Source organism: Galeopterus variegatus, unplaced genomic scaffold (genome assembly GCF_000696425.1).
Source record: "Galeopterus variegatus unplaced genomic scaffold, G_variegatus-3.0.2 Scaffold249, whole genome shotgun sequence".
Classification (NCBI taxonomy): Eukaryota; Metazoa; Chordata; class Mammalia; order Dermoptera; family Cynocephalidae; genus Galeopterus; species Galeopterus variegatus.
Genome location: NW_007726360.1, coordinates 677,056 through 699,156, shown reverse-complemented (window position 1 = coordinate 699,156; position 22,101 = coordinate 677,056). Strand labels below are relative to the sequence as shown.

At 31.4% G+C, this 22,101-nt stretch overlaps 1 protein-coding gene across 6 annotated transcripts in view; it reads right to left on the bottom strand.

The window, feature by feature from the left end:
* CSNK1G3 (casein kinase 1, gamma 3) overlaps positions 1-22,101 on the bottom strand; it is a 93,601-nt gene that overhangs the window by 21,388 nt on the left and 50,112 nt on the right. For 2 of the 6 annotated variants that reach the window (XM_008566509.1, XM_008566513.1), the window contains exons 5-11: positions 17,349-17,497; positions 15,699-15,933; positions 9,096-9,181; positions 8,901-8,985; positions 7,340-7,488; positions 6,494-6,589; positions 2,495-2,590 (exon numbers count right to left, since the gene is read on the bottom strand). In XM_008566509.1, the coding sequence (XP_008564731.1) occupies positions 2,495-2,590; positions 6,494-6,589; positions 7,340-7,488; positions 8,901-8,985; positions 9,096-9,181; positions 15,699-15,933; positions 17,349-17,497 (896 nt within the window). The remainder of the gene's footprint in view (positions 1-2,494; positions 2,591-6,493; positions 6,590-7,339; positions 7,489-8,900; positions 8,986-9,095; positions 9,182-15,698; positions 15,934-17,348; positions 17,498-22,101) is intronic. The other 4 variants (XM_008566510.1, XM_008566514.1, XM_008566511.1 and 1 more) reach the window with 3 other exon arrangements.

The window sequence follows — 22,101 nt, the reverse complement described above, 5'->3', positions numbered from 1 at the left end:
GTCCGGTACGGGCGTGACACTGAGGGTTGCGATCCGTTGCCGGACACGAAAAAAGACAAAAAAAGGAAAAAAAAAAAAAAAGGCAGGGAGTTCAAATTTAGACTCTGCTACTCTGTTTCTATTAAAAGCATATCTGAAATAAATATCTGAGGATCTTTCTGTAGTTCAAAAATGGCAAGGGGGACTGGCTGGTTAGATCAGTTGGTTAAAGCATGGTGTTGATAACACCAAGATCAAGAGTTTGGATCCCCATGTTGTCCAGCAGCCAAAAAAAAAAAAAAAATGGCAAGAGGTTTCATCTTGCATGGTTTAAATGCTTTTCAGTGCTGCACTGAGAGCAATTAACAGTTCCACAGAAAAGAGTTCAGTGATAGATGAGAGATGAACGCCTAGGCCCACAATGGCTCATTTTAAGTAACTGCAGGCAGATTATGTTTCTGAATATCCCAAATCTGTATCACATTTTATTACCAGATAGCCTTCTATTTATTACGGAAACATCTTTCCTGAGAAACTATTTGATGATGTGCTATTAGTATTTGTTGAGAATAATTTTAATTGCCATATAATCTTTACATTTCCTGCAAAGCCAATGCTTGAAACTTTGTTCAAAAGATGGTTTAATGACCATTGCACAAAGAATCTCAAGGCAAATTCCTCTCATACTTTTGTATTAGTAAAAGATTTTTTCTCTTTATCTCTTCCCTTTATCGGACAATGAGAATGATAGAATACATTGTCTCCCTTTCTGTCTTTGTTCAGAATCAAATATATTACTCAACTATAATAATCATATTAGTTCAGATTTTAGGCACTTTTCCTTCCTTTTATTATTACTTTAATTTACAGCCTCATTAGTCCAATTATTCAAGTTTCACATTATAACTTTTCAAATAACTTGGAAAGTGTGTAGGATATAAATTATACAAGGATTCATTGTTTATTTTGGAGTGAGACAAGATGCAGGAGTGATCCTACTTACACTGTTTGTGAATTTTTCAGGAAAGTCAAACTTTTTAATGTCCATCAAATCAGGCCAGTTAATGTTGTAAAATACATTCAGGAAGTCAATGAAAATAGTATATAATTTTTTGTTTTGCCTGTTCTATGTATCACTAGGATCCTAGTAAGTAAAATTGACCACTTATTGAATATTAGAATGAAGTCAGATATAGTTTCTACAGGCAGAAAAGTTTTTAGAGAGAAATGAGGAGAAATGAGCAAAGTTCAAATACCTCTATGAAAACATGTGAAACAATAGTACATGAAGTACTGCAATGATGAGCCAATAATCAAATTCATTCACTCTTTCATAGTCCAAAGAGATCTCATGAACCACATTTGGGAATCACATAAAAGTAAGAGGAGGCTAAGAAAAATAAATTTGTGGTAATAGTACAGAAGTACTAGGAAAGTTTTCTAATAGTGCCATAATTGTTGCAGATTTCCCTGAGCACTGAGCAAAACACTTGCTATAATACATACACACAAACTTAGAAACATGTAAACATATACAGATACATACACAATCCAGTTTGTGTTATGCAAATTAAATATAATTTGCTCGATTAGCTTTTCCAGTGATACGAATTAAGGTTATAAAAAGTTTTACAATTCAGGCACCCTTGCCTCTGAGGTCCTTCACTCTTCTATAAAAATATTTGGTTACATAATTTAAGGTATCTCTAAGATAACATTTGTTATCTCAATTATTTTAAGCCAGCATTTAGATTACCTTAAACCGACATTCTAAAAGACATAAGAGGCTCAGTAATCTCTCCCTATTTCTATTATACATATAAATGATTAAAATTTAGAATAAAGTATCTGTCTCTAAGTGTATAAAAAAAGGGAGAAAAGAAACAAATCACAAATAAAGGACTGCTTTAAATTTGTGTAAATATCTACAAAATTTATTGAGGGGAATAATTAATAAATAGTTGTCATTTAAGTTATTTTCTTCATCTGATATTATCTATCAGTATAAACCAAATATACCATTATTAAAATTATGGTCATGTTTTTTGACCAATTAATAAGAAAGTACATTCTGAGTACTGAGGATGAAAAAAGTTATATATCTACTTAAATGATTTAAGTTTGAAGGAGGCAAAATCAATGAAAGGGAAAAGATATAAAAATGTTCTATTACTTAAAGCATTAAAAATATTGAGCTTATTACTGAAAAATCAAGTTCAACATATATTTCAAGTAGTACAGTCTGTTCTTCTAATCTGTTATGACTATGACTTAAATATTGTTTAAATATTGCATGTACTTGCAAAAATTAACAAAGGCAAAATCTACATATCCCTGGTGGTCTTTGTAGACCATGTTAATTTTGTTTTTTTGATTAAATAACAAAGGAGTAGAATTATGGACAGAATTCAGCAACAAGCTTTCCATTAGGATATGAAATCATGCCATGAGTTCCAAAAAAGGGTTAGTTGTATAAATTTGGGAAATAATCACTCATGCAAAAATCAGAAAATACCTGTACCGAGCCACCATGTCTGTCTGCTGCAAGGTGAGCTCTCAAATGGTGGGGATTTGCCTGCTGGGAGTCCCAAGCTGCCCTGTGGTCTGCCGACTGCCATTTATTTAATGCATATGGCATGCATGGAAGAAGAAAAACCCAATATGTTAAACATCTCATCCTCATAATATATAAGACAAACGTATAATAGAAAATTTAGAATACCCTTACTATTCTCAACCATAGGTACAGTTATCTTTGCATACTGAATGCAGAGAGATTTTAGTTAAATTGCTTAATTATGTAATGATCAATAATAAAAATAAAATAGAACCATAAAATTTTAGAGACAAAAGGACTTTAGAGATCATAGACTCCACCCTCTAACTTTATAAATGAAGTTAAAAAAGAACCAGGAAGGTAAAAATGATATGCCCAAGGAAGTACTTCAGATAAATCATGGGCACCCTAAAAGGCCATCTATTGTATTTTCTTACAGTAGAGGTCCCCACTGGTTTTCAGATGAGGAGCTACTTTTAGCAAGGTAAAAAAGTCCTTAAATAGCTTTCCTCATGATTCTAGAAAAATTTTGTTTCTTGCTTAATACCCTGTTTCTGATTATGAGGATAATATGAGAAAACAGAAAAGTTCTCAGAAAAGTGAGAAACACTAGATAGAATACTGAGAATATGACAAAACAAACACACACATTTTTTTAAAAGTGAAAATCCTACACATATGAATCCCTTTACTTCCCTGATCTCTTTTCAACTGGTTCAAATTATGAAACCCATTTCTATGAAATAAGCTAAAAATTCTTGATGTTTTAGATCTTCTGACACATCTAAATGGTAAAAACACTAAACTAATAATTATCTTCTAGTAGAATTAAGAATAGTTTCTTAATAGAAGTCGATTTCTACATTTCAGAAAAATGTGAAAAGAACTGGTAAAAAGAAGAAGAATGCAATATTTAAGTTCTTATTATGAGTTTGGCTGTGCATTAACTGCTTTATATGTGTTATCTATCTTGAGATGAATAGTATCATCCCATTTTACTGATGAAGACATTGAGACATTAAACACTTCCCTAAGGTCACAGAGAGCAAGCAAGGAGTACAGCAGGGATTCTAACTCAGATCCTACTGCACTTTCTATAATACTACCTAGCTCCTTACCACAGTTACATACATTCTAAAGCCTTCAGTGCTCTTTTCTTTCTTTGTTTTTCAACCAAAGCCAACAAAATCTTGCCACAAAATGCCAAGCACACTGTGCTATAAGGAGCCCAACACACTGGTGTCCAGAGCAACCCTCTGGGGGGAGAGATGTTAAATTCATGTAGAAATATGAATAAATGTTCTGGCATTATGCTTCCTAAGTTAAACTGTACAATGCAAAATTACATATTCTGTAGCATGAAGTATGCCACTAAAACAATTTTGATAGTTCTATGACGTCTTTTCATTAAACCGCCCAAATTCATAACCAAAATTCAGATTTGTACCGTAAATTGAAATAAATTAGATGAAATCAAATCCAGACAAGATGAAAGAATGAAAAGAATGCTAAAATAGAGATAAATATCTAGGGAAATAGGCAATAATTTGGGGTCATGGAATTTTAAGAATATAGTAAGAGCTATGAACCCTCTCCTCAGAGTAAACAATTACACCCACCAAATATTTTATATACAATTTCAGGATTCCCTGAACTTCAACCACTGACTGTAGCTTACCAATCAATCGTTTATCTGGGGACATTATAAAGGTTCCCATAATTTGAAAGAAGTAAATTTTTTTACTTTGGGATTGTGAAATATGGGCTTCTCACAGAACTTAAAGGATTTACTGGTTTACAGGTATTTAGGAAAATTTTTTTCTAGATGCATAACTTTTCTATCTTTTTTTTTTTCCTTTTTGTCTTTTTTCGTGACCGGCAACGGATCGCAACCCTCAGTGTCGCGCCCATACCGGATCAGGACCAGCTACGGGATCGCAACCCTTGGTGTTGCTCCCACACCTTGCTCAGCCAGTGAGCGGGAACCGGTCTGTATGTGGGATCCAAACCCTCGGCGGGAGCGCCGCCGCACTTCCCAAGCGGTGCACTGTAGCAGTGCGCCACCGGGCCGGCCCCAACTTTTCTATCTTGATGAGAATCTGTATATCCAAGTCTCAAATTCAATCAATATAAAAGTTTATTCTAAAGAATTTCCTGGAAAATATTATATATTCCCCCTACATTTAGTGAAACAAGGACTGCAAATAATATATGGTTTTCACCCTCAGTGAGCTTACATTCTGTCTAGCAAGACATGTCTGAAACATGTAAAAAGTTAAAAGTCTAAAATATTTCAACTATAATTTAATTCAATAATAAAAGAATATCACTTATTATAATATTTAACAGCTCTAATGCAGACCTTCTCAGAATACCAATTATTGATATTCTTCCAAGTACATTTGAAAACTTAACTCTGGTTTATAAAACATAAACTGTAAGTCTCAACTTCTGAGACATTTCTTTCTATATACAGCATCTTATCAGGGTACTCAAGTTATCAACTAATTGTAACTTATATATGAAGTAATTTATATATGAGACACTTTATTGTTCCAATTGTCCTAAGTCAAAATTTTAAAACTAATCTTTTTAAATTGGCTGTACTTTATAACATAATATTGTTAAATACTCCCTAAAGTGTAGCTTTTCATTTTGCTGTCGTTTTTAATAAGTGGCATTTTTCCCTCTGATTTTCATCTCTAGTCTTAACCCTCACTTGAACTTCAATGGGATAAAAGATGTAAAAGTAAAAAAGGACAACACCCTATCCTACTCCCAAAATGGTTATGACAAAAACTTTCTAGACACTCTTTAACATAGAGTGATGGCAAAATTTTTAAGTCAAAGATGGCTTTAAGAAAGCTTCTTTTTACAAAAAAGAATAATGAAAACATTGCTTAAAAATTTCAACAGCTCTCAAATCCCTTACTGAAGAAACATGAACTCTTCACTCTCAATCACTCTCCTGTGCCTTGTCTCAAACCTATTCTCTGCTCCCTCTCTACTCCAACTCTGCCTACTCTCTGCTCCTAGCAAATTGGACTGCTCGCTATTCCTCAAACAAATTCTACGCTTTTAAACTTCTGCTTCATATTTTATACTGCTCACTCTCTCCAAAATGTTCTCATTCATTTACCTTTAAAAATTCCATTCATTCTTCAGGCTCATCTCTAAAGTCACTTTTTCCATAAAATCTTTAAAGATCCCCCTACATATGATCCTCCACGGCACTTTATTAACATGTTTCATGTGATATAGCTTATTCTGCTTTAAAATGTAGTTATTTGTGCATTTATTGAAATAATCATGATAATAGTAACATCAGCCACAAGGGTTAAGTTTTACTGAAAGCCTACTATATGCTAGGTATTAACGTGCATTATTTCTATCTTATATATGAGGAAATTGAGGCTTTGTAAGATTAATTAAATTGCCCAGGGTCAAGCCACATGCATGTATGTCTGATTCCAGAGACTAAGTGAGCTCTTAACTACAACACTGCTCTTAGCCACTAATTACAAAATCATTTCTTATAGGTTATTCCATCTTCCTTACTTCTGCATTTGTACAGTATGTATAATAGCAATTTTCAAAAAGCAGAAACCCAGTAAATAATTTATTGAACTAAACTAGACTATAATTAGAAAGATCAAGTGCTATTAAAATTCATTCCAATAGGGTATACATACATTCTAATAGAATATCAAATATCGATCAAAGGTTACACTAATTTATACAATTACACCATTAAATTACTTATACCACTATGATTAAACATTTCAAAATTATCATTAAACTAATAAATAGTAAAAATTAAGAGAAACAGTTTGTTGAAAATATATCTTCAATCCTTCAGTGTGTGTATGTATAATCTCTTTTATCTATTGAAGAAAAAAGTATGCATTTCAACTCCGAGACAAAGTAAGATATTTCATATCTAAAAGGGCAGCAAACCTGATTTTTGGATTGTTGCATCTTATCTCTGTGTTGATGTGCTTCTCTGCTTGATGAGAGAGCAGGATCTTGCTGAACTGCACCCACTGGAGTAGGCTACAATACAATAACAATCAGTATCTATACATTCTACTTTGGAAACCTTATTTAAAATCATTTATTTAACCACTTAAAAGAATCAAGGAAAAAAACTAAAAGATACTGTTAAATAAATTAAGATATTCTCAAAATATGCTGTTAAAGCTAACCAGGTAAAGCAAAGAGACCATAGCTAATTTTTTAAACTGTTTTTGAAATATTTAAACACTTTATATTTATTTTTACATGTACAAAAGACCTCCCAATGCTGTCATTACTTTTAGGTTACTTTTTCATATCAAAATGATGAAAATGTATTTGTTTATGTCTCATTTCCAAAGCTAATGTATAAATAGAATAAAATACTTTAACAAAATTAAAGAAATAGTTTTCAAAAATAAACTAATAAAGTTGCTTATCATCAATATTTTGACTCAGAAGACTTGTAAAAATTTTTAATTTTCATCAAAGTATTAAATTAATCATAAGGATATTACACAAAAAGATATTTGACATTAGGAACTAAATCAGGATGAAAAGTTCAAAATAACTCATCACTCTAAAAAGCAGGGAGTTCAAATGTAGAGCAGTTACAAAATTCAAAGAATAATAGTATGGTGCTACCTGAAGATATGTTCTAAAAAAGGAAATAAAATGAATCCTTTAAAAAAATTATTTGTTCTGAACTCTTTTCAATTGAATGATTTGTACTATCACAAAAGATAAATACTGTAAATAATCTTTTATTATATAGCATAGAGTACTCACCAACTGTTTACCAATCCAATCATATTCATAGTCAAACATATATCCTTTTCGATCAAATAAGTCAGTAAAAAGCTTTCTTAGGTAGTCATAGTCTGGCTTTTCAAAAAAATCTAGCCTTCTAACATAACGAAGGTATGTTGCCATTTCTTCTAGAAAGGATATAAAAATTATTTTGACTTTAGTTTCATATAATACTCAATAATAAAGTTATTTAAATACCTAACAGCACATTGTATCATAAAAACACTAAAAAGTAACAAAATTCTACTGCAATTTAAAATTTTCAGTTTGGTTAGAAAGAAATAAAAAAAGGGAAAAGAAAGGAGAAAAGGAAAATAGGAACAAAAGAAAATTGAGAAGTTTAGTTTAACAACTACTATTTTTGCTTCATTTCATTAGGAACAGCTAAAATTTGTATTTTAATTCCCAAATGTATTAGAGAGAGAGAGATTTTTTAACATCATGCTTTCCAGAAGGAAAAGAAGGGGAAAAACCCATAAAAACTAACAGAAAAATGGTGAGCAATTAGTAAAACAGAATGTTTCATTATTAGGACACAGAAAATCACTGTGGTAAGAGACAGCAGGTTACACCTAGCTGCTTTTCTGCTCCAATTCATTTACAAACAGCCAGTAAAAAAAAGAATCAAGTACAGCTCAATGGGCAATAAAAGTGGTACCCTGTGACCTTCCTCATACAGTGACTCTCCCACTATTCCGCTTTTTAGCTAATCACCTGGCTAATTTACTTTGGCACCCCCATTTATTTCTAGATGTTACAGCAAGAAAAATATATAATTAAAATTTGCTGTCAATGAATAACATAAGCAAACTTGAGAAAGAGCAACCTCATTATTACATTGATGATATTACAGAAGAACCAGTGAATATTGAAGTGAGACAGGAACTCAGTCTTCTATCTTTAAATTCAGTTCTCTTTTCTCTTAATGTTTCTGCACAAATCACAGCAGGCATTTTAATACATTAACAATAAATTATTCTTATTCCTTTGTTCATTTAGAAATCTTGTGTAAATTTTTGTTGGTTTAATTTGAGTTGCCATAAATCTACTTGAAAACAAAATTATTTTCGTAACTTCATACTGCTCCCCAATATAAAATTAGCCTAAAGCTAGTAAGGTCAATAAGATTTTACTGTACTTTGAAAACTAAATTAAATAATACTTTATACACTTCCTTTGAACTTGACATTGAGACCCAAATAACAAACATTATACACCAAACTTTATAGTTGGTATTCTTCAGCAAATATTTTAACATATTAAAAATATGTCACTAAAGAAAATATTAATTACTTCAGCTGGAATTGTTTAACACTATTAAAAGATGGGATTTTTTTTTTCCTCTTAATACCATCCTGCAAAGAAAATATACAAACTGTCCCTGTGGTCTATGCATCAAATGCTAACATCTCTTAAATCACATTTTGAGCACATTTTTTTAAAGAAAGAAAAAAAGGTGTTTATAAACTTAAGCAATGAAAATTAGTAGTTCTGGTTTTCTGTGTATGTGCACATGTACTGATTTGGCATTATTCATTACCTGGAAAATTTTCACATAACACTTCTATAGGTGTAGCTCTTTTTGTATCTCCAATTTTCTGATATCTCTCTTTTAATGTGTCAGCCTAAAGCAGAAAAAAAATCTTGAGAATGTAATTTTAAAATTAGTTGGAAAAAAAAAGCAATCTATATTAACATTTTATGTAATTCAATAAGGAAGCACAAAAACAATTACCTTTAAGCCTTGCCAAGGAAGACTGCCTCTCAGAAAATACATGAACATATGACCTAATGCTTCTAAATCATCTCTTCTACTTTGTTCTGAAATATACGAGAAACATAAACTTCACTTTTCTCTAGTAGTTAAGGATGCAAGAATAGAGAATTGATTCTTTCATCATGTATAAGTTAATTTCCAAAAGTTCAATATATAAATACAAAACACAGATCTAGCCTATATGTAACAAAATCATGTCTAGTTAAACTGTAATGTTTTTACATTGAAATTATTGTGCATCTTTAAAATAGGCTATTATGATATTTTTAGATGCTATTAGAGATTTGTTTATGTTTATATATCTATTTATGGTTCACCCAAGGATTGAAAGGTTGGTTTAACTTTCAAAAATCAATGTAGTTCACCATGTTAACAGAATAAAAGATATAAATTCACATGATCATCTCAGATACAGAAAAAGCACTTAACAAAATCCAATATGCATTCACTATAAAAATCCCAGCAAAGTAGGAATAGAAGGAAACTTCTTCATCCTGACAAAGGACAACTATGAAAATCCTACAACTATCATAATTCTTAAATGGTGAAAGACACTCCTAAGATCAGGAATAAAACAAAGATGTCTACTCTCACCCTTTCTATTCAGTATTGTACTGAAAGTTCTTGCCAGTACAGAAAAGCAAGGAAAACAAAAAGTATTCATATTGGAAAGGAAAAACTAAAATTATTCTTCCTTGCAGATAACATGATTGTGTATGGAGAAAATTCTAGTAATCCACAAAATGTCTATTAGAACTAGTGAGTTTTGGCTAGGTTACAGGATAAAGTCAATATATAAAAATCAACTAGATTTCTATAGTAACAATGAACCCAAAATTGGATTTAAAAACCAATACCTTCACAACAGCATCAAAAAAAGGACACATGTAGGAATAAATGTATCAATATATATGCAAGACCTATATATTACAGAATAGTTTAAAAGACTTAAAATTATATATAAAAGTATACTGAGCCCCACAGTAAGTCTCTTTGTTAGAGAGAAAAACTCAGTATAGAAGCCAGTTCCTCTTTGAATTCCATCCAAGAGGGGGCTTTAGTTACCACAGTGCAAACAAACCATGATCATAAGGTGATCTTACCTATGTGGTTCTATCAGAGAACAGTACTAGTCTCATAACCCACAAGGCACTTAAAAATTCAAGCCGTAAATATAACCTAGTAAAATAAACCTACTACTGAAACTCACTCTGAAACGATCTTTACCCTGATAATTCCTTTCTTTGTGTTCTTTTACCAACTGACATATCTAGAAATAAATTTCACAATGTAGTAAGTAATAGAAGTCATTGGAGAGCTTTCTCTTTTGAAACACAGTAACTAAAGAACACCTCCTCGGGTCTAACAGTTCCTTTACATGGGGAAAAAAAAAAACACCTCCCAAGGGTAATGTGGCCCTTATTAAACCTTGTTCACATTTTTTAAAGCACATAACTACAAAGGCCTGTTTGAAAATGAATGTTTTCCTAAAAGCCAAGAATCATTATGCAGACTCTTGCTATGAGCAACTGAAGAAACTAGAAAGTGACTATTTGCTTTACAATAGTTATCATTAAAGATTCTTTTAAACAGGTTCTTCAAATCCATTTAAAAGTTATATAAAGTCAACTAAAATTTTGCTCTTCAGGAATATATGTATCACATAAAATAAATATAAGCAACACAAATTAAGAGCTAATATATGTCCATACTTTATACACATAATCTTTCAAATTACAACTACACTGAAAGTAAATATTAGAAATCCCAAATAAAGTAAAGCTCAGAAAAGTTAAGCAACTTGTCCAACAGTATGTACCCTAATAACTGAAGAGCAGGATTTCAGCCCACCTGGCTGCACTTTTTTTCACTCAGAAAGCAAGGTAGAACCCATCAATTAATCAAATGTTTACTGCAAAACTTCCGCAATGCTTTTCTATTTAAAAATTCTACTCTCACATCTCAACATTATTTTTCTTTTCTTAAATCTCATTTTATTCCTCACTTGCCTACCAATGTTTCCATTTCAATTGAAATAACAATTCAATTTTCAACAGAAAAATATATCCTTTTTTATAAACTCAAATTTATCTGTTAAAAAAAATACATCATGCTTCACTTAGAAGCAAGAAACCTACTATGCGTGTATATTTACAAAAATTAACTTATAAACTGCATTTTCTACCAAAATGAAACATAATGAGGTCAAAAGACATGTTAGCTTAAGTACAGACATGATAAGAGAGATCAAGCAAAAATTCTCCCTGAAGAAAGTTTAAATTGTTCCCCATAAATAAACAAAAAATAAAAATCACTACAAGCAAGTAAAAGTTTCACTAAATATTTCCTTCCGAAATATTAAAAGTTATTTTCCCTGGCTCCCACAAAAATAAAAATGCATCTTCCTCAAGATTTACTAAGCTCACATTTCTCAAAATTACATAATAAAGATGGTTTTTTTTTTTTTTTTTTCCAATATGAGAACACAAATCTCAATGGGAAAAGAAAAAACATAATTATACATGACAATATGCAGCAACAGCTCTCAAATCCAGAGGCCTAATCTAGCAATATCAAGAAAACTTAGAAAATAAGAAAAAAGTTTTCTGAGCAACTTAGCCCAATACATGCAATTTACTTAATTCCTAAAGAAGTTCTCTTGAAATCCAGTTCTCTTAACTTAGATATAATTCCAATACGTATGGCTACCAGGTTAAAAGAAGCAAATCAGAAGAGAAAAACAAACTGCTGCCAGCAGTACTACATATAATATCAAAAAGCAAGAAAAAATATAGTTGAAGGCCAAAAAAACAACAACCAGAAAAGAATCTATTAAAAAATAAAAACAGCATTTTTCTGCACTTATTTAGACAGATATACAACCTAACACTCTCCAACTGATGTTGTATCACTATATAACAGTAATCATACAAAAATTTTTCACCCTGAAACATTAAGAAAATACCAATTATGTTCACTATACTTTGTTTAAGAAAACAAAGAACTGTGCAATACTTTTTAAACTTTTAGAATATAAAGTTCCAACCCCGTGGCTCACTCGGGAGAGTGCGGTGCTGGGAGCATAGCGGCGCTGGGAGCGCCGAGGCCGCGGGTTCAGATCCTATATAGGGATGGCCGGTGCACTCACTGACTGAGCACGGTGCGGACGACACCAAGCCAAGGGTTACGATACCCTTACTCGTCACAAAAAACAAACAAACAAAAAAAGAATATAAATACATGTTTTTAACTGCTAAAAAGCCATTTGGGCAGCTAAAAGAGCAGGCCTCGGGAATTCGGACAATTAACCAAGAAATTAAATTATATGGATCACATCACAGAATGACAGCACAGAAAGAAGACATTTTCATAACACCATAATTCTGTGATTCCTTCCCACTTAGAAGATCAAAATATCATTCTTCTATAGAACACATGTTTAACACTTATTTACAAAGCAATTCCCAACATATTCCTCAAATCCTAGTCTCTTTATTCTTGAATAATCAATAATACTGTATAAAGATTTGATTTTTATTTTAAGACTACTCACCAAAGAGAAACAGACAATATTTACATAATCTTAAATGACTTCAACAAGAGAAGACATAAAAGGGGTAAAAAAGTGATCCAAAAGAAGATTATAAAATAACGTTCAAATTAGTTGATAAAAAAGTCTTCAGAAAGATAGGAAAAAGTAGAACTTGATCATATCAGACACAAAAACAATTCAACATGGCAATACTAAAGAAAGCTTCCAATCAAGTAGTCCATGGAAATACACATCTGTCACACAACTTTATCAAAATTTCATCTTGGAGAGTAACTTAAGCAGATATTACGAATGTGTAAAAGTCACTATATCTACTTTCTGAACAGAAATTACCTAGTTAAGATACCACAGAAATAAAGATGCTAAATCCTATAATGTGATTATACACTATTCTTCCATATTATTATATTAGGAGCACCGTTTTCCTTTTTAAATACACTATCAGTCTACAAAAAGGAAAAATACTTATAAACATACAAATATTTCTCTGACCAAATTCTCTATTTTGAAAAGTTCATGTGAGCAAGAAGTCCTGAGTGCATAAGAATGAATGAATGAATGAAAGAATGAAAAATGAAAATGGCTTTTAAAGTAATTACCAAGATCCAGGGAAAGCAGGGAGGACAGAAATTAGATATGCACAAATTCAAATCATATTAAAAGATCACATTTTCTCTGCTCCTTTTTCTTTTTTATCTTTGACTCCTCACAAAGCTAAATACTCTAAACTCACAGGCATCACAAACTCAAAGAATGCTTTAACTATTCAGCATCCAAACTCGCATTACTTTAGCTTTCTGTTAACTTTTTAAATAGGAATTCATGTAATTTGGCAAATGAAATTTTTTCTCTGTTAACATTACATATCTACTACCAAGTTCTACATGTAAATGGAGAAGCAGGGCTTTAATAAATGAAGGAGAGTAAACATTAAAGCTTTTTGCTGTTTGCAGTACTTGCCAATGAAATAATTTTTTGTTTTCTTCATGAAAGAGGAGTAAAAACAGATTACTGCAATAATTAAATGCCATTTTCCAAGCTCTGAAGGCTTTTCCCAACAAGGACAAACATATCAAATTCATTTTGCCATTTCTACAAATAGAATGTGGGTACATTTACCATTGTTCAGATAAAGAACATTAGGCCATAAGGAAGTTGTGACTTCATGACTCACAATAAAATAGTGTTGAACCTTTGTTACTTGTTATAAAATAGTCTGTTAACTCCCATAAAATGAAAATTTCTCACAGACACTGTAAATGTAAGTACAGGAGTGCCTGGTTTTAATAGAAGGCAAAGTCCTGAAGGCTGTATATCACTTAACCTATTTTAAATCTATCAGGAAAGTTTGCTATTGAAAGGTGCTCCCTGAAAATATTATCTGGATAAAATTTGTGTTTCATAATTTTAGATGTTTGAAACTTACTTTTCTTAAAGAAAGGCAAATTTACATCTTTCAGGCATTTCAGTCATTTGAAAAGAAAAAATACCATTAGCCTACTATCAGGCAGGCTGTCAGCAAAGACACCAAGTGCTGTTTAGCTCTGATTGAGAGGCAGAACAGGAACATGTGGTATATAATAGGTAAGTGTGGGGAGAATGGTTACAGAAGAAACTAAGATCAGAAGTTGGAAGATGAATTAGATGACTTCTAAGGTACTGTCCAAATCTGTGATTGTATATTGTAAGGTACTTTTGAGCTGTGATGATGGATATACACTGATTGGTTTATCTTCCTGTCTATCTCTTGTGAGTCAGATATCAGGAATAGAATCTAAAGGTAGAAAATTAAGTTTGTCAAAAGGACAGAGGAGCCTGCTTGAAGGAGCAACCAGTGGCCAAATCTGAGACCCTCTGAGCATCAAAATAAATAATAATAGTTACACATTCAATACATAATACATTAAATAAGATAAGAATTCTTGAGTCTATACAGATATAAGGCAATATATAGGGGAGAACGGAAAACTTTTGCTTACATTAGAATATCAACTAATAAATATGTAAGGAATGACAGTTAGAAAATCATCAATGGATGCTAAATCTAGTGGGTAAAAGTTTGATGAGGAACAACATATTTACATAATCTCAAAGATCTACCTAAAAAATATTTAATTACAGAGAATAAGCAAGTGATCAAAGATACTCAGAACCAAGTGACATCGTGTGCCTCCAGATACAATACACTGAGAACACATCACTTCTACGTCATTTGTATTAAAAATGCACACCCAAATCTAATCATGGAAAAATAACAGGCCAAAATTGAGAACATTCTACAAAATAGTTTATGATCCCCAAATATATTAAGGTCATGAGCCATAAAGAAAGGCTGAGGAACTGTTCCAGATTAAAAAGACTAAAAAGTCATAACAAATCAATTAATGTATGATCCTGGATTGGATACTGGATCAGGAAAAAAATAAAAGCTATAACAAACCCTGTGAGGCTGACATTTTACCATTTTTACAAATAAGACATCCACTTAAAAAGATTAAACAGCTTGCCCAAAGTCATACAGTTAGTGTACAGTTAAGCCAGCATTAGAAGCCAGCTCTGCCCACCTCTAAGGTATGTGCTCTTCACATTATACTTATTAGGCAGTTTGCTATTTCCCTGGCTAGCCATATCAGAGAGCTATGGTCTCGGTAAAAAAATTTCACATGTACTAAATTCATTTAAAATTAGGTATTATCTCATATTCTTTAATGGAGATAATCAAACGAATCCCCCTAACTTTATCAAAGTTGAATGTTTCAAGTTATCATATTAAAAAAAGAGATACAGTCAATGTAAGGATAGCTGTCATTCATTTACTCTACTGCAACTTACTTTAAAAGACTTTTATTAAAATATAAATGAAAGTAAACTCTAGACAGACATGATAAATAATAATTACAACAAAAGCTATCATAATCTGCAAAAACTGAACCATAACAAGAAATAAAAACTCACAGATAGCCTAACTGTTGAATTCAAACTTCCATACTTACAAAAGGTACACATACCTTTTCCTAAATGTGTGTTTATGCTCATATATCTAGCTGTTCCTGTAAGGCTCTTGTGTTCTCTGTATGGTATGTGTTTCTTTGTCTCTGGATCAATATATTCCTTTGCCAAACCAAAATCAATAATATGAATAACTTGCTGGGTTTTGTTTCCTGGCCGTCCTATTAAGAAGTTTTCCGGTTTTACATCTCTGTATATCAAGTTCTTTGAATGAACATATTCCATGCGAGAAATCTTGGTTTAAGAAAAAATAAGGGAAATGTTATTTTAAGCTTTGACAAGCATAAGAAAGCATGAGAGGCAAGACAGAACTTTCACAATGAAAACAACACAAGAAAAAAAAAAAAAACCGAATTATTTCAACCCTTTAAAAGTAACATAACATCATCAGTCTGTAGTTCCTCAAATATATATATATTTCAATTATGATTGAAAAAAATATATATATATATCAATTACGATTAAAAATCTTTGCCATTACTTTTATGGTCACTGATAAATTAAAGTGTTTGAATTTTATGAATTCCTCCCATATTAAGCCTGTTTCAAGCAATACTTTGAATATGTTACCTCATAAAATCAAAAAGCTTTACTAATACACAATTTTAAACTCATAAGTATAAGCAGACATATTCATAAAGCTGCAATTTATTCTTCCTTATCAGTTCAATAATCAAGCAACTTTTATAATTATATTAAAAAAACTTCAGAGGCTAAACTTAAATAAAATCAATTAACAATACCATTTAGAATTGCTGTCTTTTTTATAACTTGTTTTCTTTACTTTCGTCCTAGTTATTAAATACTTAAAAATAAGATCTTGGAACTAGAAAATTTTGGAATCCAACTCTAATAATAATTGGGATCAAACTTTGGATCATATAATATATAATATTCTATGACCTATACTTTTAATTAATGAAATATTGTGAGCATTTTCCAGATCATAAAACATTCTTTTAATACACACATTTTAATAGCTGCATATTCTTTTATGGCTGTTAATAACTTGTGCAAACTAATACTGTTATTTCTGCACATTTGGGTTCTTTCTCATTTTTTTTAATTACAAATATTCTTGCACGTGAAGCTTTAAGTACATCTGAATACTTAGTTCCACAGGATAAATTTGTACATGTTGGAATTAATGAGTCAACAGATAAAAACAATTTCAAGACTTTTGCAGCATATTCTTATTGGTATTTGTTTCAAAACTGCCTAAAAATCATCCTCTAAATTGTTTTCCCCTAGGTATCCTGAAATTTTAATAATTTATTAAGATTCTCCCATTAGTTTGTTTTTCTTTTTCTAGGCCATAAAGTCTGTTACCAAGATTAATAATCCATGTTTCTGAGGGTTCTCTTTCAAAGTATTCGACTCCTACATGAAAATGGTGCTAGAAACAATTCTCTCCAACTGAGCATTCTGATCTTAAAGCAGTTAAAACACTAATTTCTTACAAATAAAATACATTTGACTCAGTTATTTTGAGTTATATGCATCCTAGAAAGACAATATAAAAAGCAGAAACATTGTATTAGGTCAAATGCTCTGTAAGATGTCACAAAACTTTAAACTTTTAATATAAATTTGTGATCAATGAACAGGGTAATTGTTCAAACAACTTCAAAACCCTCTGCTTTACTTACCAATTGTATAGCTATCATGAGAACCGTTTTAAGAGAAAATGTTCTGTCACACAAGTCAAACAAGTCTTCCAAACTAGGTCCCAGCAGTTCCAGCACCATAGCATTGTATTTACCACAAGGGCCAAAATAGTAAACTTGAGGTATACCATCTGAGGGAAAAGAAAAAGCCATTAAATAATTTCTTCATCTTAAATACTAAGCTATTCTTCCTAGAAAACTGACAATTTTTTTTTTAATTTTATATTTTCAAGAACTGCAGCAGTATTTTTACTTTTTCCAGGTATATGATACACTTTTCCTGACCAAACTTCCTCTCTCCCTATACCTTCTCCTTGATGTTCATGTTATAGCCTGGGTAAACCTTTATTGCAGGTGCATTACTGAACTACATTATAAACAGTACTTTACTGTCTCTACCACCTTATTATAGACAAGAACTAGGCTTTTTAGCCTTATATTTCCATGACCTAGAGAAATGCTTGGCACACAGAAAAGATTCTATTTTTATTGAACAAGGGAGTCACTGGTGTCTTTAATAGCCCTGTGATATGAATATTGCTAAGATCACCCCTCAAGATTCCTATACTCTGGTATACATGCCCTGTATAATCCCCTCTCCTTATGCTCTTGTGCACAAGATTCCTAGAATTTCGCTCTTGTGACTAGGTTACGTGGCAGAGGTGAAATAATCAAGGCCCCTATCAGTTGACTTTAAGTTAATTAAAAGAGAGTATCCTGGTGGGCCTGACCTAATCAGGTGATTCCTTTAAAAAGAGGGTCTAGAAGTTAAAGATATTGGAAGCAGCAGAGAGACTCTCCTGATGGCCTTAAAGAAACAAACCATCATGTTGTGGAGAGAGCCACATGCCAGGTGGGAGGCCTCCAGGAGCTAAAGGCCTCAGTCCTATAGCCATCAGAAACTGAATTCTGGCAAGAACCAGTGAGTTTAGAAGAGGGCAGTAAGCCTCAGACAAGACTGTAGTCCAGGCTTATACTTTGATTTCAGCAGGATGAGACCCTCAACAGAGGAGCCCACTAAGCCACATCTGGACTGCTGACCCATGGAAATTGTAAGATAATAAAATCTCTCATTTTAAGCCACTAAGTTAGTAATAATTCATTATGTAGTCATACAAAATAATACAACTGAAAATATAAAGTTTGAGTGCCCAGAAGTCATCTGTATTTTATTTTTAGAACTAGCAGATTCCCAATAAAGTAACATATAATAAGTGATCAATTTACCTAAACACTGCATTTATCTATTTATTGGTCATAAGAAAATGAACTTTTTCCCACAACAAATGTCTGTTTTACTTCCAAGTGATTTTTTTTTTCAGATCATCAAAGTTTGTTAGAACTATATACAGAATATAAAAATAAACAGGTTTTGAAGTTTTTCAATGAAAGGACTGTCAAAGGGCTTATCTACTTCCTTTTGAGTTACCATCTATATTCCTAATAGTTAAAGTTGTTAAGAAATGATCTCAAAATAAGACAGCAATATATTTTGGTTTATTAAATAACTGGGCTTTTTTTTCAAATATTTTGAAGGGTTTCTAAAAATGGAAAATTACTTGAGCAATCTCACTTTCTTAGTTAATTCAACAAATACTTATTGAACATCAACTACATCCTTATGGGACTGGATTGGGCATTTGGATACAAAAGTGAACAAGCCACCATGACTAAGGATAATTCAACCCAGGAATGAAAGGTTGGGTTAATATTTAAAAATCCATCATTGTAATACACTGTAATAACAGAATAAATATGAAAAACAGTAAGATCATCTTAACAGATGCAAAGAAAGCATTTGACGTAACTCTCAGCAAATCTGGAATAGAAGGTTCCTAAATCTGATAAAGCCTATCTATGAAATACTGCCAGCTAACAATATACTTAATAGTGAAAGACTGAATGATATCTATATATGACTAAGAGCAAGACAAGGATGTCTACTTTCACCTCTTTAACATTGCAATGAAACACGAAAAAGAAATAAAAAGCATTCTCAAGAATGAAGAGGCCCTATTACTTCAAGAAAGCTGATAATTATTTATCCCCAATAATGAAATTCAAGCTTTCAAGCAATAATCAGAATTTTAAATTCTTATCTGCCAATACTAAAAAACTTGTCTTGATGAAACTGTGGTAATATTAACTACTATGATTTAATTCTCGGTAATAAAATATATCAATATTTGAAACACATGCTTAACTTAGTGAAACAGTATTTTCCAAAAGACCAATGCATGTAGTTACAAAACCATGCATGGATAAGTGATCATTTCAATGTACAACGGGTTTTAATGAAAGTAGGAAAATTTTTTCAATATAGCTTCTAATTACATTGCAACTAACCTTTAAGAAAATTACACTTGTCAAGTTTTGGTTTAGTATCAAAAGGATATTCATAATTTAAAAGTTAATTAGTCAAGACTGACAAAGTTGTGGGTTAAAACATTAGTGAGAATAAGAAGTGGTATGTTTTTGGAGGAAAATTATTCAAGTAAGCAAAAATAGCACATAATAATGTTCATGCTACATTGTTTGTTACAATAAAAAAAAAAAAAATAGAACCAGCAATTACCTAAACATCCTTATGCTCATTCTGTGGAATACAATACAGCCTTTAACAACATTTGGAGGTAATTGTGAAGAACAAACATTTACTATTTACTTCTTATAATACTGCTGATTAAATTTTGTTGTTGTTTACAACTATGTGTTACTTTTCAAATAAAATATTTTTCATGTCATTAAATATACATGTGAATAGAAAAGACACAAAGAAAAATCAGAAAGCTAACAGATTACTGGAAGCACAGGTGATTTCTACTTTCACTTTTATAATTTTTGTACTTTTCCAAATTTTTATAAAGAACATCTCCTATTTTTGCAATCAGGAAAAATAAAAACAATGTAAAATAGGAGAATTAGAACAAAGGAAATTTAAACTCCACAGCTCTGGTTAAGAAAACCTAAAATCTGCTTAGAAATGCTAAGTACAGAATTATCAGACAGTATGTATTCTATTTTAAGGAAGTTTTGTGTTAAAGCATTCTTAACGTTTAGCACAAACTCTTATTATACTCCTAGGTCAGCAGTTCGCAACATGTGGTCTGAAAATACTTAGAGACAGGAGTGGTCCATGAAACCCTTTCAGAGATATCAGTAATATTAAAATTATTTATAATAATATGAAAATGTTATTTACCTTTTTCACTCTCATTTTCTAACAAGTGAACCGCCAAGTTTTCCAGAGACTACAGGATATGTGATAGTGCAATTGACTGAATGTAGAAACAATGTTTTCTATTAAGCCAGACATTAAAGAGATTTGTAAAATATGTACAACAATGCCACTTTTGTTATTTTCTTTTGTTTGTTCTAGAAAGTAAAGTTCATTTTGATTTTAAAATGTTTGGGTCATTGTTATTTTTAAATAAATTAATATAGCATTCTATATGTGCACTTAAAAATAAAATATATACATAATAATCATTTATACATTATATAAGATATAGTGATAAACATTTTTATATTTGTCTTAATTTCTCATATGGTAAATATAAGTAGGTATAATCCACAACAACAAAAGCCCTCTGAGATCCTCAAAAAGTTTAAGAGTATAAATGGATCCTGAGACCCAAAAGTCTGAGAATTGTTGTCCTAGCTAAAAGGTAAGTGCTGCTGGGAACAAACAGGTGTAGTATGTTATAGACTTGGTAACGGTCCTTCCATCACAATACACCTGCACTTAGTAATAAAATTCTACCAATTAACCCCAAATGAAAGGAATCAAGTCACCCCACTGGAAAAAGCAGCAATAGAACTTTCTGTGATCATTCTATTTATTCTAAAATTCAAAGAACATTTAAAAAAAAACATCACCTATAAACAAGTATAAGTTTAAATGTTAGAAAAACTGAAAAAAAGTTATTAACTTCTTTGAGCCTAAATAATTAAGAATGCACTTTATCATTCTTTCCCCCAAGTCCCTAAAACACAAGCTTATAATCCTTTTCTTCTCACAATGTACTACACTCCACTTAAAGCAAAAAATAAATATGAAATTATAATTTTTCATAGTTTTACTTTCTATCTTTTTAATACTATATGGGAAATTTTTTTAAATGATGCAACATTTAAGAAAATTAAATCCCTTATCACCATTTACTGATACCCTATTCAAAAGTATAATTTGGTTTTTGTTTAAGATTCTTATGTGGTTAATTAATCACTGAAAATACAACTACCACAACAGTCTTAATGCCAGTACCATATAAATCAAACTGAAACCACTATCAGTTAACCGTTCTTTCTTACTGATAATGCACAGCATTTTTTAAATCCACACATTCTCCATAATCTTCAACTTTCAAAACTTTATAACCCTTGTACATTTCTATTTACTGTAATATTAATACAAATGTACATATATATTCACATATAAATTAGCAAATGTTTAGCAATGCCAAACTACAAATTCCCACACAGAGAGACCTTTATAAAAACTTAGAAGTATATATTTTTAAGATGTCTTCTAAAAGCAATTTAGCTAAGACAGAAAAAGGAACTCTAAGAATCTGCTACATAAACCACTGGTTCTGTGGGCTGAGATTAAGTCTACACTAACGACTAACCCACCCATATAATATTCTTCATTATTTTTATTAATATCAAAATACAATTAATATCGGGGCTGGCCCGGTGGCACAATGGATAGTGCCCTGCTTGGGAAGCATGG